This window comes from Lampetra fluviatilis, chromosome 7 (assembly GCF_964198595.1).
Source record: "Lampetra fluviatilis chromosome 7, kcLamFluv1.1, whole genome shotgun sequence".
Classification (NCBI taxonomy): Eukaryota; Metazoa; Chordata; class Hyperoartia; order Petromyzontiformes; family Petromyzontidae; genus Lampetra; species Lampetra fluviatilis.
Genome location: NC_136281.1, coordinates 11,985,825 through 12,001,779, shown reverse-complemented (window position 1 = coordinate 12,001,779; position 15,955 = coordinate 11,985,825). Strand labels below are relative to the sequence as shown.

Here is a 15,955-nt window from a genome sequence, read left to right as displayed (position 1 = left end):
GCAGACACCTAAATCAATTTGTGAAGGTCTGTGTCAACGGCTCAACCTCCTGCAGAGTCGTGTGGGGTCGCAGAGAGGACTGCATCTGCAAAAGGTCTGTACGGTTTCATAGGGGTCGAACCCTGCTTGCAACAAGTGGAGGGGCATTCAGTTTGCTGCAGTGATGAAGTGTGTAACTTTGCTTCTATCAAGGACTTAATTTCTCATGGAGTATTTTCCAGGGTCCCATAACCCCAAAACCCCCGGACTCGACTGCCATAGGCAGTCTTTGACTTCTATATTTGGGGGAGGGGAGCAGTGGTTCACTTTGTCCCTCACATTAGGAATTTAGGAATATGTAGTGGTTCACACCAGGGAGACGGAAGCTTCTTAGAGGCAACACGTTTATTAACAATGAAGCCCTAAACACGAAGGGGTATATCTGCCCCTTCACCAGCTCACCTAGGGAGGTATCCCCTCAGGGCTAGCTAACTCTAGCGCACACTGGGTGGCGACCTCAGACCGGACCCCGGCTCGGGTCCGAGTCTCGCAGTCGGGCAGGTCTTCTCTCGGTGACGACTTGAGTCTTGAGTCTTGCGACAGCCGCTCGACCCGTTCAACGCTCCCGCTTATATTGTCCGTGGCGGGTCTCACTCCGCCCATAGCCACGCCCACCTTCTCGAGCCTTCGAGAAGAATGGTCCTGGTCCCGTGGTCCCCGAGCCCCCTCTTAGGGGGCCCCCGGGCTGGTACCTCAGGTCACTAAGCCTCCGGGTTCACACAGAGCGCCATGGCCCCCTGTGAACCCGTGCACCGTACCTGGCACTCTCGCCCCCTAACCTCTAGAGGCTGGCACTGCACGTGGAGCGCAATGCCATCCATCCTTGATTGACGATCTCAGCCGGCCCCCGCTAGGGCCGGTACTGCATCCGCTGTCAGGAGTGTGCCTGCCATAGATCGTGCCCCACACAGCCCGGCTCACACATCATGCAGTGGCATCCCACGATGCCACTACACATATAATAAATGTTATGCCTACTGCCATCTCCCCCAGAGCTCAGCCCCAGACAATTGTAGCTGAAAGGAAGCCCTGTCCCCATCACAAACACGTGGGGTATTTTGCATATGTCTACAGATGCACGCGTGTCTAAATTACATACCATAACCAGTTTAACATCACACTCAATGGGAGGGACATCACTTGGTTTACTGATGATGGGCATCATATCCTTCGCGAAATAAAATTGTTTGATAATTTAAGCGTGCAAGAACTTTAGGCTGACCCTGCCCCAATCTACCACTGGGCCATGATGTCTGACGGCACACATTTGAAAGTTTTTTTCTAGTCAAATCAGACTCAGCCACAGTGGAATATGTCCTGCGAATGTCTCTGAAGGAAATGGAAACGGTAGAACTGAGCCACCTTTCTGCATAAACGGGCATCGTTCTGCCAAAACAGGGCAAAACGATGGTCAAAAAACATTTCAATACGAGTTTAACACGGAGTAGTAGTAGGCTTTTGCGACCAATATTATCCATGATATAGGTGTTTGGGTTAGATCGTGTAAATATAAATGTGTCGTTAAACCCGCCACCACCCAACACAGCCAATTAGTAAGGTTTCTCACGCCAACAATTCGTTACTAGTTCAGCACACCGGTGTGTTGGAGTGTAAACCCACTACATTTACAATTCGAGTACAAAGTTTCGCTGAATTGGGCCCCATGCCCCTTGTGAGGAGGGAGGCTTGGGTGTAAACAAATCAGCTGTGCACTTACCGTCATTAACCGACGATTAAAGTGACAATTGCACAGGCCTCTGGGGATGGAGGCTTGCGGTTGAGTTGTGGGGAAACCGGGCAGATGTAAGAGGGGAAGGAGGAGTGAGCGAGGATGCTGTCACTTGAGTGCCCCAAGTTGCACAAAGTGTGCATGTGGTACATCTGCCAGTCACTGCATTAACTTGACCCATTACACCCGGGTCAGTTGTTATATCCTGCCAACAAACCTTTCAGACTTTGTGTGGCCTCAAAGTACACCTAGGTTAGCACAATGACTGTCAGTATGATTTCCAGCCATGCACAACATGAGTAGCAAGTGTAACGTGTTCTGGACCTCCTATAGATTGACTCGGCCTTAAATAAATTACCTGTCATAGTGTCAACACAAAGGTGACTGAATACCCTCGTCACACCACCCTTGTATTCTGTGCCAGTCTTAATCGATGCTCACTAACAGCACTTAATCCTACAGTCGTTGAGGTTGAACGGGAGATGCTGTGCTGGTGTCGGTGTGTGCGTGTGTTTTTTTATGCTTTTGTGTATGTTTGAGTGAGTGTGTTGTTGTTTTTTCCAGGTGATGTGACACATTATAAAATCACGTCGCAAGAGCCAACACCCACAGAGGGGATCTAGCAGTTTTAGTGGCTCCCAGTGGGAACCGTTTATGTAGCTTCCAGCTAACCTCACCAGACTCTAACAATTAACACCGAGACTTGCCCCACAAGCAGACTACTGCGCAAAAACCAATACAGGGTGCTTCAAAAAATGTTAACACTTCTCTGAGAATTTGCAACAATGTCACAATAAATGTGCCTCCGGGCTCTGGAGAACACCTGGAGAAGATTCCAGGCACGCGTTGACAATGATGCACAATCTGAAGATCTTAATGATCTTGTTGGAATATTCGTGGCTGAAGGAAGTCATGAATGAAGGGAGGAGCAAGTCCATTTTAGTCCTTGAATGCCACGGCGAACATCGAGTGGCGAGCGATATCGGAACCGGTCACGGGCCTGGCCCACCATTCCCTCCGCCAACTCGCACCGACTGACCGGCGAGGTGAAGTATGGTCAAACCGGCCCCATGGCCGAGACAACGTGGGGGAGGCCATTAACCAGCAAAGGGCTCTGAATAATTACTGTTATTATGTCTGTTACTATTATGATTGTAGGCCTCTGCGGCATGTCACAGTTGGCACAGCTGTCGTTGCATTAAGCTGTAGTCATTCGCCTGTTAATTATATATATTTTTGATATCAATTAGATTATTTTATTTATTTAATGAAAGCATTCCGAATAATGATTTAGCCATTACCTTGATAAGATCATTCGGTCGCACGCTGAAAACGGAACACTAAAACGGATTTTCTAGTTATGATATTTTGTCATCTGATTACAGGAATGCATTGTTACCGACTGGTTATCCTCCAATACCACCCATAAAGGTACGCGTGTGTCATCGAGACAATTGCAAAGTAGCGAGTGGGCGCTGGGCCACCTCGCACTGTGCATCATTTGAAGGCCACCCGCAGCTATAAACAAACCCTGCAGCTGCAGCTGTTTTTGATGTGAGACCACCCCAGAACAGTGCTATATTTTTTTTGTTAGCAAAAGGATCGCCGCATTCGTATTGCACAGGGCGTCTAATAAATCAGCGTAAACGCGTAATTATCTCCCGCTGCTATTTGGGCGAAGGGTGTGTGTGTTGTGTGTGCCTATGCATAATTATACCGTTAGAGTGGGTGTGTGTGTTTGTCAGTATGTGTGTGGGGAGTGGAGCGGTGGCGCAGTGGTTAGCGCAATGTGCTGAGAAACAGGCCACCTGAGTTCGATTCTCGGCCAAGGGTAACGTCTAGACCAGGGGTCGGCAACCTACGGCTCCGGAGCCGCATGCGGCTCTTTACGGGCTGCTTCTTGACAATATGTACGTATGTACAGTATGTACTCAGATGCATTGCGGCTCTTGAAATACTGAATTTTGTACCGAATTGGAAAGAAATGGCTCTTCTTGTTATTTTGGTTGCCGACCCCTGGTCTAGACCAATCCTGGGTCTCTCATATATAGATTCAACCTTAAATGAGTAGATGTACATCGGTGCAGTGTGTACACATCAGCACTGAGGAGACAAAAGTGGCATGCTGGTCTTAATGGATGTTCTCTAACAGCACTTGCCCCCACAGTCTGGTAAAAGCTGCATGTGGGGCCTTTGTCTTTGTTTGTACAGGGAGCACTGCAGTTCTAAGAGAGGTTCTCGCGCTGTGCTTTGATCATGGTGGCCTGGATGTAATTTCTGGCCATGCTCATCAGTAGCAAATGGTATTTGAACTGATCCTAGGTCTCCCTATGTTGGTTCAACCTCAAATGAGTAGCTGGTGAAATGTGTAATCATCAGTGGTGGGGGTGGGGGTGTAAAGGTCACCACTGTGGTGCTGGACACTGGGGACATCATGATTCAGCCTCCCTACAACTTGATGAATTGTTGCGATCCAGGGTTTGCGATTCAATCGAAAGAGCAAATTCCCTTTTGAACATTGTGTTGAATGTGGCGGCACAGATCGTGTGAACCTGAATCAAACAGGGTCGTTTCTCACAGATGACATTTGATGCTTAATAATTGACACATGTGATGCTTAATAATTGACACATGTGATGCTTAATAATTGACACATGTGATGCGTCGTTACGCGCACAGTGTCCACACAACCTGCGCAGATGCCGTGCCGCGCCGGTGCCCTGGTTTTTTTCCCTAACGACCCTTGCTTGCCTCCAGAGTGTACATGGTTAAAAACCAAAAAGGGAACTTTGTTTACGAGTTCCATCCCTAGAGGCTGTCAGCAAAAAAATTGGAATGTTACCGCTGAAAAAATGAAAACGTTACATGATGTACCGATCCTCAACCCGGGTTATCCGTTGGGATGACATCACAACGGCGAGGGGGCGGACTCACTCCCACTTGGGTTCGAGTGTGAAAACACGACTCAATTCCTCGAGCGTTAATATCAAATTGAGCACAGATGCCGAGGCTTATTTTCCCATCGTGCCTTCGATCGAGGGGTCAGTAGGTAAGGAGTTGAGAACCAAAGTGTTGCTGAAAATAAAAGGGTCATCCTCCAAATCGAAATTGTTTCACAACGTTGTGGAAAAGTATACAGTCGTCATAACTGTGGTATTCATTATGATATTACGTGAACATTAAGATGTCACACACAATACGATCCCAATATGATTTACAAATCATCTAAATGTGTTCCGTGTCTCAAGACGCTGTACAAAACCAGTGGACGTTTATTTTATAGAGACGGTGGTAAAGTCAGTGAGACAGATGGACAAAACATGCTGAGCCCAGATTTGAAAAAGGGGGCAGGGCATTAACTGCATGAATGATCGGGGTTGCCTTATAGGAATTCCGGCCAATGCCATAAAAAAACGATGTTATAGTAATGTGCCACTCTTTGTCAATCCACCGCTGGATAAAGACCTCCCCCCGTGCCATGTCGGTCATGGAGATTTTTTTCGCTATAATTCACCACGCTGGTCTGCAGATTGGAGAAGGGTCTGATGACCTGTTCAGATATCCCTTACCAGCTGATGTTATCTGTGGCCAGGATTCCAGGCTCCGTTCTCAGCGTGTTAAACATTGTGCCGCCACTCATCCTTGCCATGTGAACGTGTAATTTCTATAATTGGCACACAGTCGCCGACAGAGATTAGCTCCTACCAATGCGTATTTGCATATGGGGTTATCCTTTAAATTAAGCTTATCTTGCAAATAAAATATAATCAGGGTACTAACAAACTGTCAACAAATAGATTTTCCGTGAATTAGCACCAAAACATCCATTTGTATAGCATGAGTTCTGAGACAGAGTTTACGCCACCTGTGCCAAGTAGGAAGATTAATTATTCGCTGTTTTGATCCAATCAAACCATGTAATTGCTTCCATCCTACGCATGCAGTTCTAAAAAATTGACGAGTTTAATTTAGTTTAACACTCAATGGTCTCAAGCATCTTCCATTCAGTTGCAATAACACAGACGCTGCGCAACACCAAATGTGGAGATTTTGCAGATTCACTCTCAAGGCTGGGGTCCGTATTGTACAGCATCGTGAAGCTGCGTAGCGATGTGAAGGACGGATAGGTGGTTGCCATGGCAGCACGCGTGCACAGCAGGTCGGATTCTGATGCTTAGAAAATGTGCCAAGGATTCAGTCAGCGAGGACAGCGGCTGCTAATGTCTGATGCAATCCGTGTGTACGTTGAACTTTTTTCGCACCGTACGTAGCCAGCCATGCTAATGGGAGGTGCGGGGGAAGGACAATCTACTTCCGCTTGCGTATCTTAATGAACTCATCATTCAGTGCAAAAACACATTGGTTATGGCATCAACGGCATCGTTGGTCACAATTAAATCTTAAGGGGGGTTTGAATGCAACTGCATCTCCAGACATTGTCGACGACGGTTGGGACATGCACAACCGTGGGGTAAGAAGCCTCACTTATGTATTCATGAAGACAAAGAGACAGTGAGTCATAGACAGTGAAAGATGAGGTTCTTGAGATCTTGTAGCTCGTGAGCCTTTTCTTCTTCTTCTGAAAATCACTTGGAAAATTATGCACCTGCCATATTTGGGTGTAAGTTTTTTCACTGCTGAATCGTAAAATCGATGTTCCTAAACTGGAAAATTCCATTTCACAGGATGTTTCTTTTCATGGTTTAAAATGGGCAATCTGAACGTAGCATCAAACCAGCCAAATATATTCAATTTAATTCACTAAACCCATTTTTGAACTGAGTGTTTCCATAGCACGCACTATGCACACAAAAAAATTCCTGCAAGATGCGACACCAATTAGGCACGGGGATTGAACGATCAGTGTGTGCCAAGTTACCTCCTTGCACAAGGGCAGGAGAGATGGCAGCACAGATGGCTGGGGGGGAAGGGAATTCTGGACTCATGTTGGGCAATGTGGCCAACAAACACCCAACTCCTCGTGGGCATTCCTGCCGACCTGTGCGGACGCTGCTTGTGGCAGAGCCGACGGAATTCTCTTTCATGAATAAAAGGTTGAAGAAAGTGCCAGTACGGAGGGATTTGCGTAACTAGCGGGAGAGTTCGGCGTAAAAGATGTGTGTGGGGGGAGGATGTGCGCTTGGCACACTTTTACAAAAAAATATGCATGGTTCACCTGTTATTTAACAGCTGTAGCATTGTTATTAATAATAGTGGATGACTGCCATGTAGTTATCACAAACAATCCACGGAAAGTCACGTAGAAGGGAAGTAATAAAATAATAAAAAGAAAACAGGAAGTTATTTATTTATTTATTTATATTATTTTATTACTTCCCTTCTACGTGACTTTACCGAAAGAACCAAGAAGATGAATCCCTGCAGTCACGAAAGCTTTAAATCTAAATTTAAGCCACGGAAAGGATCGTATTTTTTTAATGTCAATGCACGCTTGGATCAGCCGACACTAACCCGAGCTGAAATAAATTATAATCGTACTTTTTTCTGCCCACGTGATTTTTATAAGACGTCACTCTGCACTCGACGACGCACGGGCGACGGTGTCGACCCCGTGACGCCGACGATCACTTCCGAGGGTGTCCTGCCTCAGAGTTGGGGCATCGCTATTGTGCGCAGAGGCCGGGCAAAGCTGCTCGTGACCGGGCAGAGCGCGCAGGCTGCCATCGAGAGTCGGGCAACCCGGGGCACGTGCCCTACGTGAGCTGCGTGCACTGGACCCGGACCTGAACTGTGATGGACCCAGGAGCAGGCCAAGTGCGGTCCGATGAGAGCTTCAGATCGTCATTGAGACACCGCATTGTAATTAGATTTGCAGAGAGAGACAGAGCGATCTATATAGTGCTTAAATGCATCAGCAACTCAAAGCGCCTGACATCACATTTCACCTCATGTATTTTTAAGGGTCGTGTCAGGACACGCTGAGGTTAGGTGGGGACACGGGACCACACCCAAGATTAATGATTATTATGACCGCTGCCTGCCATTATAATGCAGTAACGAAGCCGCGAAATTGAGGAATGAGATTGGAGAAGACCCGAAGTGGGGTAATATTTGGCTGTGAGGAACGTCTGGAAGGTTCTAGCGAGTGCAGCTGTCCGCGTGCAGCACCCTGGGTGGCTCTGCCAGTAGGGGGGTCGTGGATTCTCTGTATAATCCCTCTTGAGCGATTCGCGGGCAAGTTTTCAAATACGCGTTGGTTCTTTCGGTAAAGTCACGAAGTTAGAAATGAAAATAAAACAAATCACGATGTTTAGATTGAAACACAAGCAATCTTCTTCTTGGTTCTTTCGGTAAAGTCAAGTAGAATGGAAATAAAAAATAAAACATAATAAAATAATTCTCACAACGTTTCGGCCACAACGCAAGCAGCCGTCCTCAGGTGGAGAACAGGTCTGTCGAGAAGACAGCAATCTTCATCAGGTGTGACAACCACAGCAAGAAAAAATTGCTGAAGTGGACGAGAGAGCTGCCGTGGCACGAGGTGACTTTACCGAAAGAACCAAAGACTGTGGATTCCTGCAGTCACGAAAGCTTCAAATCAAAATTTTCAAATGTGCCAAATATTTTCCCGTCACGCTGACACACAAGAACCTCGTCTCTCTCTCTCTCTCCCCGCGCTGTCTCGCACTCTCTGGTGGTTCCCTGTCGCGCCCTTCTGTGCGCCGCGACTGCCGAATTGGAGAAATCAATCTTTGCAGCGTGAGCAAAGGCCGTTAATATTTAAGCAGGCGAGAGGCGGTCTGGCGGAGGTGCACTCTGCGTGCACAGCAAGACACGCCGATCGCAACGCACATCACGACGCATGCACAAGGAGGTACACGCAACCACGTGCACATATATTCACACAAAGATCCCCCGTGTAGGCTTAACAGGCTGTAGGAGCAAGGGGCCGTCCATAAATGACGTCACGCACCTAGGGGGGGGGGGGGGTTCAGACATTTGTGACGATGTGTGACGAGGGGGGGGGGGGTTTGAGAAATGTGACGTTACATAAAAATGCGCAATTTTAATTAAATTTTGACAAAACGTTCTACTTAATAGACTTTTTAATAAATGTTTTGGGGTGGGGGGGCAGAGCTTTGTGACGTCATATTTGAGGGGGGGGGTCTGACTTTTTGTGACGCCGTGTGACGATGCAGGGGACGTCATTTATGGACGGCCCCCAAGTGCTGTTAGCGAGCACCTATAAAGGCCTGCACGGCACAAGAGGGTGGTGGGTGGCCGGCACCACGCCCGCAGGGAGAGGGACACGCAGATGATAATGCGCACCAGGGCCGGATTAAGGCGCGGGGCTTTAGGGGCTGCAGCCCAGGGTGCATCCAGAGATTAAGTGAAAAGTAATTTCATTTGTGAATGCTGAATTGCATTTGTTGTTAGCCTTGTAAAAAGAAATTGTATTTTTCTTACACTTTGTTTTCCTTTTGAAAACATTACTGGGGGCCTCACAGTACCTGTAGGCCCAGGGGGGGGGGGGGGGGGCTACAAAATCGTAATCCGGCCATGATGCGCACGTACACCTACATATGCGTGAACATATGCTCGCATATTTCTACGCGTGCAAAAATAAGGATCCTCCAAATAGCCTACGCAGATTTTGCCAAGACATCTATTAAGGCCCCCAGAACGGCGCACGGGAGTGTCCCTTTGTGTCCCCGGTAACGATGCACCAGGCACTCGTTACAGGCTCGAGTCGACCGCAGGCATCGGCGAGTCGAAGCGACGCTGGTTAGCCGTGGCCGGGAAATTTGTGGCTCCAGCTCCGCACGACCCTCGCACTACGACTCACCCTCACGCACGCGCACGCACGCGCGGAAATACAAAGACGCGCGGACGCACGCACGCACGCACACAATAAACAAGTGCGCCTCGAAAAGCGACGACTACGAGGCATATTATTATAATTTATTTGATAACGAACGAAAAAGAGAATAACCCACGGTCGCCGTGGCAACAGCCCAGTGCTCGCACTGCGCGGAGAGGAGGCTGGAGAAGGATGATGATGGGCAGACGCGCACTCCCCAAGCGACCACAAGGATTGTCAATTTATGAACTTCATCCATTTATGCATTTTATTAAGGGCTGATGACTATACACGCACGAGCGTGGGATGAGAGCCCCATTGCATCTGGTCTGAATGCAAACATTTTTTATTGATGTTTTTTTAAATATATACGCGCATGCGTGCATAGATTGATTTATATGTTCACCGTCTTGCCGATAGCAATCAATGACGTCAATGAAATTCAACTTGCTGGTGGAGGTCGCTGAGTGTCTTAACGCATGAGCTCTGAGCCGGCACCGCTGAGCGAGAGTTTCAATGAATCAGGGTGTCGGTTAGCCCGTGACCAAAACCGGGTTTCACATGCGTAGCTAGTTTTATGGTCTCAGACCTGTCACAAATTAACCGCTTAACATTAATTTGCTTTTGTCTTTTTAATTTGGCACAACAAGGGGCACTAATTGACAAATGCGATTCATGTGGTGGTGGAGGCAGTGGTTCTGGTGGTGGCGGTGGCCCGTTTATGAACAGTGGAATGGATACATCTTGGAGGAGCGAATGTCAAGATTGAGAGGCGCAGCGCAACCACCAGGCGAAAACGGAACCTCGACCAAGACAAGGAATGGCACCAGAAATAAAAAAAAAAGATACACAGCACAAGCAGAGCCGTGCAGCATTTGACACACGTCCATGCACAGCCCCTTTGCGAATCCACTTCTGGACGAGGGCACTATCCCCCCTCACTCTGTGCAAGTCGTGGCGGTTTAGGTGACAATAAGCACCTCAGTACCGTATCTTTGGAATCATGGAACAATATAAACGCAGATATATTACCATACTTCACCACCCTGGTGAGTGCGGGTTGGTGAATGTGAAGAACATTGACGTGAGAGCATAGCAGTGGAGTACTGTACAACAATTAATTTTGCTGTCCTGCCCTCTGCTGCCCACCACGTAGCTTCGCAGGCCATCACAACCTCTTGCTGTGCATGGCAGTTGCCCATCCGAGCACTATTCAGGCTCGGCCCTGCTTAGTTTTCGAGATCTGATGAGATCAGGAGCATTCCGATTGATTTGGTCCTAGGCAGTGGGAGGTGAGATTTGTCAAACGAAGTAACCCAAATGGAGTTCTATGTGTCACCATCTGCGGCTGCTTCCTAACTTGACATTGCGCTGCTCTGCTGGGGGAGGTAAAGAAGGACAGAGCTTTCACGGTATGCAATCATTCCGATATCACAACACGGATGGGGGCTGGGGTGGAGTGGTTGACTCACAGTTGTAGAATTGCGAGCTCCAAATCCGCACTGCTAATAGACGTAGCCTCTACTTGGTGGGAAGCAAATGGTGGTTGTCTTATTGATAAAGTGGTTTCTGCCACAGTAGCATGGAATTCCTACCACGCAGGCTCAGGTCAGCGCATGGAAATGAGTCCTGCACCAATGCTGGTTGTAACAAAGAACCACTGACTAGACTTGATTATGCAAAGCTGACTGGACCAACGGCAGTGTAAGACAGGCCACCTTTGACCCATGCCTTGACAACAGAAGGCCACGTGACCAAAGGACATCTCCATAGCTCTGAAATCAAAGGTAAAGATGCAGCCCTGCAATTGCTCTCTCATGCCGTTGCTGACGGAAGGGCCTCCGATAGAGGGAGCTCTAGAGAACCCCTTTGCACGGCATTTGGCCTACTCTTCTACACTGGCCAGACGACTTGGGAGGTGGAAGTACCCACCCTTCAACTCGCCACATGTGACCTGCCGATTAACCAACAACCGTGGCGTTCCCATTTATACTGCTGGGTGGACAGGGGAGGTGGGATTTAATGTGACTGACAAAACACCGAAGGTGACATCCATTGCGGGAATCGGTCAGCAGGCCCGCTGCGTGTGCGAATAACAAGCTGAAATCAAATCTCTAAACGATGACAAAACCCATCATAACTGAAAGCATGGATCGGATTATTCATAACAAACTGACTATTATTTTTTTGGTGGTAAAGACGTCTCCACTGATGAGTCCCCACGACGCCCGAGCCACTGTGAAATTAACGCTCGTGGCTGCAACAGAAAAGTAAGCGTGCGTGCACGGGAACAGCAGAGCTCGGTTCCCCCTTCAACAACCCCCCTTACCCCCCCGTGGTTACGTTACACCCCCAGGCAAACTAAAACACGTAACGATGCAAGAGCTCGTCTCCGAACAGCTTCCACCGCCAACGCCAATTAAAAATCCAGGGCAGGGAGTTGTGCGAGGACACGCTCTCGATCGTTTTTGCACAGATTTGCTGCAAAAGCAATTTGTGCAAGAATGCTTTCACGCATCCCAGCGACGGCAGGAGAAACAGCCACCACATCACGGCGTTTTTTTAAAAATCCCAAATGTGACGCTTTCCGACGCGTTAATCGAAGGATGGCTGCACCTGCTCCAGAAATGTAGCGGCATCGGTTGACCGATTTCGTAGTCACGGTCTCAGGTTTCAAGGTGAGATCAGATCACAACGAGGATGGCCTGTGAATGAGCAGGACCTATTTAACGGTCCCTCTGTGACTTGCCAAGCTTTCTCCATGGATTTTTTTTTTTACATATGCGACGGTCCTGTCATGTACACGCTTTCAACCTGCGCTTCATTGCCACACTTTTCTCTTATATATACACGCTGTTTAGTAATACGGCCTTAGCATGGAGTTAGGGAACTTGACGGTTTATCTCAACAAATTATTTCCTCCCCCAGAAGATACGTGTATTTTCATAATTACTGTGTACATCACGAAAATCAGGTGACACTGCTCGCAGTTGAGCACTTGGCTCGCAGTTGGGGCAGGTTGCAATTTTAAACCCTGGGCTGCTATTCGATGTGCGCTTCACACCCCTTGCTTGTGCCCTTCACTGGCAGGTCCCCCGCCTGTTTAGGCTCAATCCTGCCACGTGCCATTCAACGGCAGCCAATGGCCGCTGAAGAGGGGCTTGCCGTAAGTGGAGTGAGAGGTTTGGAGAGTCGTGAAGTATGAGTACTGCAATGTGGATGTTTTAGCAAGAAATGCTCGCAGCAAAAGAAGGTGGTCATTTGAAATATTTACTGTATTCTGGGTGATATGTATAGCAAGGAAGGAAAATCACACATACGCATGGGCCCCGACACGATTGCCAACATGTGTTTGTCCTCGGAGGCACTGCATTTAATTGGCTACAATTAACTCACCTTTTGAGTTACAAAATGTTAACGTCACATGGCACGGGGTGAAGTGTGGATGTCTCGAGATGACATCCCAGATCAAGACGTCATGGGGAGGGGCATGGTGTGTGAGGTCATAAACCTTGGCTGGAAAGGTTACTCGCTATCCATGCCTTCTTTTGCCAAGCCGTGGGTAAATCCTTAATAAATCTGCCCGGTTTTCTAGAGGGTATATCCCTAATAGCAACACAACTTCAAACGAACATTTAATTTAGATTAGATCATTTGTGCGAGAGTTATCGTAACCCTCACTCCCAACACAGACACGTGGACAGAGATAATTAATTAACGCTCTCAACCTGACTTGGGCAGTATTGCAAAATTGTCAGTTTCCGTAGGTAATAACCATTCAACTCTCTGGGTGGACATTCTTGACAGTGGCGAACGGGACGACTCTGTTGTTGCAGGTGATGTTGATGCTGGCGCGGCTGGTGATATTGACATGGCTGGTGATGTTGACGTTGGTGTGGCTGGTGATGTTGACATGGCTGGTGATGTTGACGTTGGTGTGGCTGGTGATATTGACATGGCTGGTGATGTTGACGCTGTTGCAGGTGATGTTGATGCTGGCGCGGCTGGTGATATTGACATGGCTGGTGATGTTGACGTTGGTGTGGCTGGTGATGTTGACATGGTTGGTGATGTTGACGTTGGTGTGGCTGGTGATATTGACATGGCTGGTGATGTTGACGCTGCTCGGGATAGACGATGTTCACGTTGCGCACGAACCTTGTGCTTCTGCTCTCGCTCCTTGCCCACTCGTGCCATCAGCTGTCCCTTGCGGCGGTTGAGGGCGTCGACGAGCGCGTCGCATTGCGCCACGAGGCAGGCCTCCAGCTCCACGCCACTCTCCTGCCCCACAAAAACAAAGATCTCCCATATAGCCGTAACAGACTGTAGGGGCAAGTGCTGTGAGCGAGCACCTATGAAGGCCGGCACAGCACACGAGGGGGTGGGTGGGCAGCGCCACGCCCGACCGCCTTTGTCCGCCAAGCAGCGAAGCATACCCGCTGCACCAGCTGCTCCTTTGAGGCCGACTCGACCTAGGGGAGGCTCAGGACCGGTTTAAATTGTCGTCGCCGCTGGTGTTGGCCATGAGCGGGAATCGTACTCAGATGGCTGGGCTCGTAGTGCAGCGTGCTAGCCGCTACATTACCACTTCCCACAAACACATGCACAGATGGACACGTGACCTCAGGTGTTTTGCAGTACCTGTTGCCAAAGTGTTACGAATAGGGATGCCACGTGTCTTGGTTATCCCCAGACCGTCCAGCAGTACAACCAGCAAAACGCACCGGAGAGATTTAAGGTGAAAACTGCCTCCCTTCTCAAAGAAGCAACGGGGCAGTGCTCATCTTTGTTGGTGGCCCTGAGGCTGTAGTGAAAATCCACATTTCCATATTGTGGGGGCCCAGAACATCCACATGAATATTCAACTGCGGCCCATTGAACACCAGCTACACAAGCGCAGTCCAAGCAGCCTTTCCTCCGCAGCCATATCTACAAGAGGGCATTTGCTTCCCCTCGCGGTGGCGCCGGTGGGGGGAGGCGATAAAGACACTGGAGGATAAGGGGAGGGGCACATTTAAAGCTCCATCAATCATTGCTCGTCACGGCTGTCCCCTCCAAGAACAGCTTGTGTGCAGGCGTGCGTGCGTGCGTGCATGGGTATACGGCTGTCTAGTGTGTGTGTGTGCAGTGGTGCAGTGGTTTGTGCGCTCTGCTACAAACCCTGGCGACCCAAGTTCAATTATCGCTCGCAACATCAGTGGCGAATATCTGAACAGATCCTGAGGCTTTGCCTAGGTCAACGCAACCTGAAATTAATGAATGAATACCTGGTGCAGTGTGTACAAATCAGCACTGGGGAGACATTTTAATGTTGTGAGATTAACACTGGTGGTGCTGCCCAAGCAGTAATGCATTTGGAGCGTTTGATTCACGTGACACTTTTATGAAATGGCTGCGTCGGGTGGAGGAGGCTTTATGACACACACATTTCTTTTTCACGACCTAACCCAAAATAAACCAATTATGAATCATACTGGTGGGGAAAGGCTACGTAATAAGAATTAAACACTGCGATGTGTATGACGCATTTACGTGAGCACAGCCCGACTTGTGAAATATTAAGTGGCCTTTCCTTTGCAGGCTTTGCAGAGTTCAGAAAATGCCTGTGCCGAACCGAAAGCACTCCCAGTTGGCTATCCAGTGGTATGGAAAATACGATAATTGGCACAACAGCGCCAAATCAACCAATTAATTTACAAAATATGTGTCACAAGTATGGGATGTGTGGGCTAACATCACAGCGTTATTATCGGAGCCCCTCTAACAGCACGCGACACAATCAGACGACACATTTGGCCCTACCACATTGGAAAGAACGGCGCTTATTGGAGCCTAGAGGGTGGGATGTTATACACACCCGTTTGTGATGTGTACTTGGGAAAAGTCATCAGTCTACGATTGCTGATTAGCCATGGCTGTAAGAGTAATAATCATCATTAAAAATAACAATCCATGATCTATCCACCGCTGGATGAAGGCGTCCCTAAGCAGTCTCTCACGTTTTTTGTGATACAACAATCCACTTGGTTCCTGCACACACGCTGATTTCGTTCACTTGGGTGCGTTTCCTCCTTCAGCTGCCGCTCCATCATTAAGTCTACACCGTAGGGCATCATCCCTTCCCGGCGACGTGTCCTGCCCATGCCCACTTACATCGACATGATTGCTCTGCTTCGAGTTTTCTCTCCTATCCACGCGCTCCTCTCTCTTGTCCCTCGGTGTAGTTACAAGCGTGCACACTTCTCCATTCTAATTTTGCTCACTTCTAAGCTTCCGTTCCGTGCTCGATCTCAATGTCAATGTTTCCCGATGCACGCATCGTAGCAGGCAACGTACAAAGCGACGAAATTAAGAAGTCACGTAGA

At 48.5% G+C, this 15,955-nt stretch overlaps 1 protein-coding gene across 5 annotated transcripts in view; it reads right to left on the bottom strand.

Moving 5' to 3' along the window:
- TRIM9 (tripartite motif containing 9) overlaps positions 1-15,955 on the bottom strand; it is a 59,536-nt gene that overhangs the window by 27,030 nt on the left and 16,551 nt on the right. For all 5 annotated transcript variants that reach the window (XM_078858520.1, XM_078858519.1, XM_078858522.1 and 2 more), the window contains exon 4: positions 13,749-13,871. In XM_078858520.1, coding sequence (XP_078714646.1) covers positions 13,749-13,871 — 123 coding nt within the window. The remainder of the gene's footprint in view (positions 1-13,748; positions 13,872-15,955) is intronic.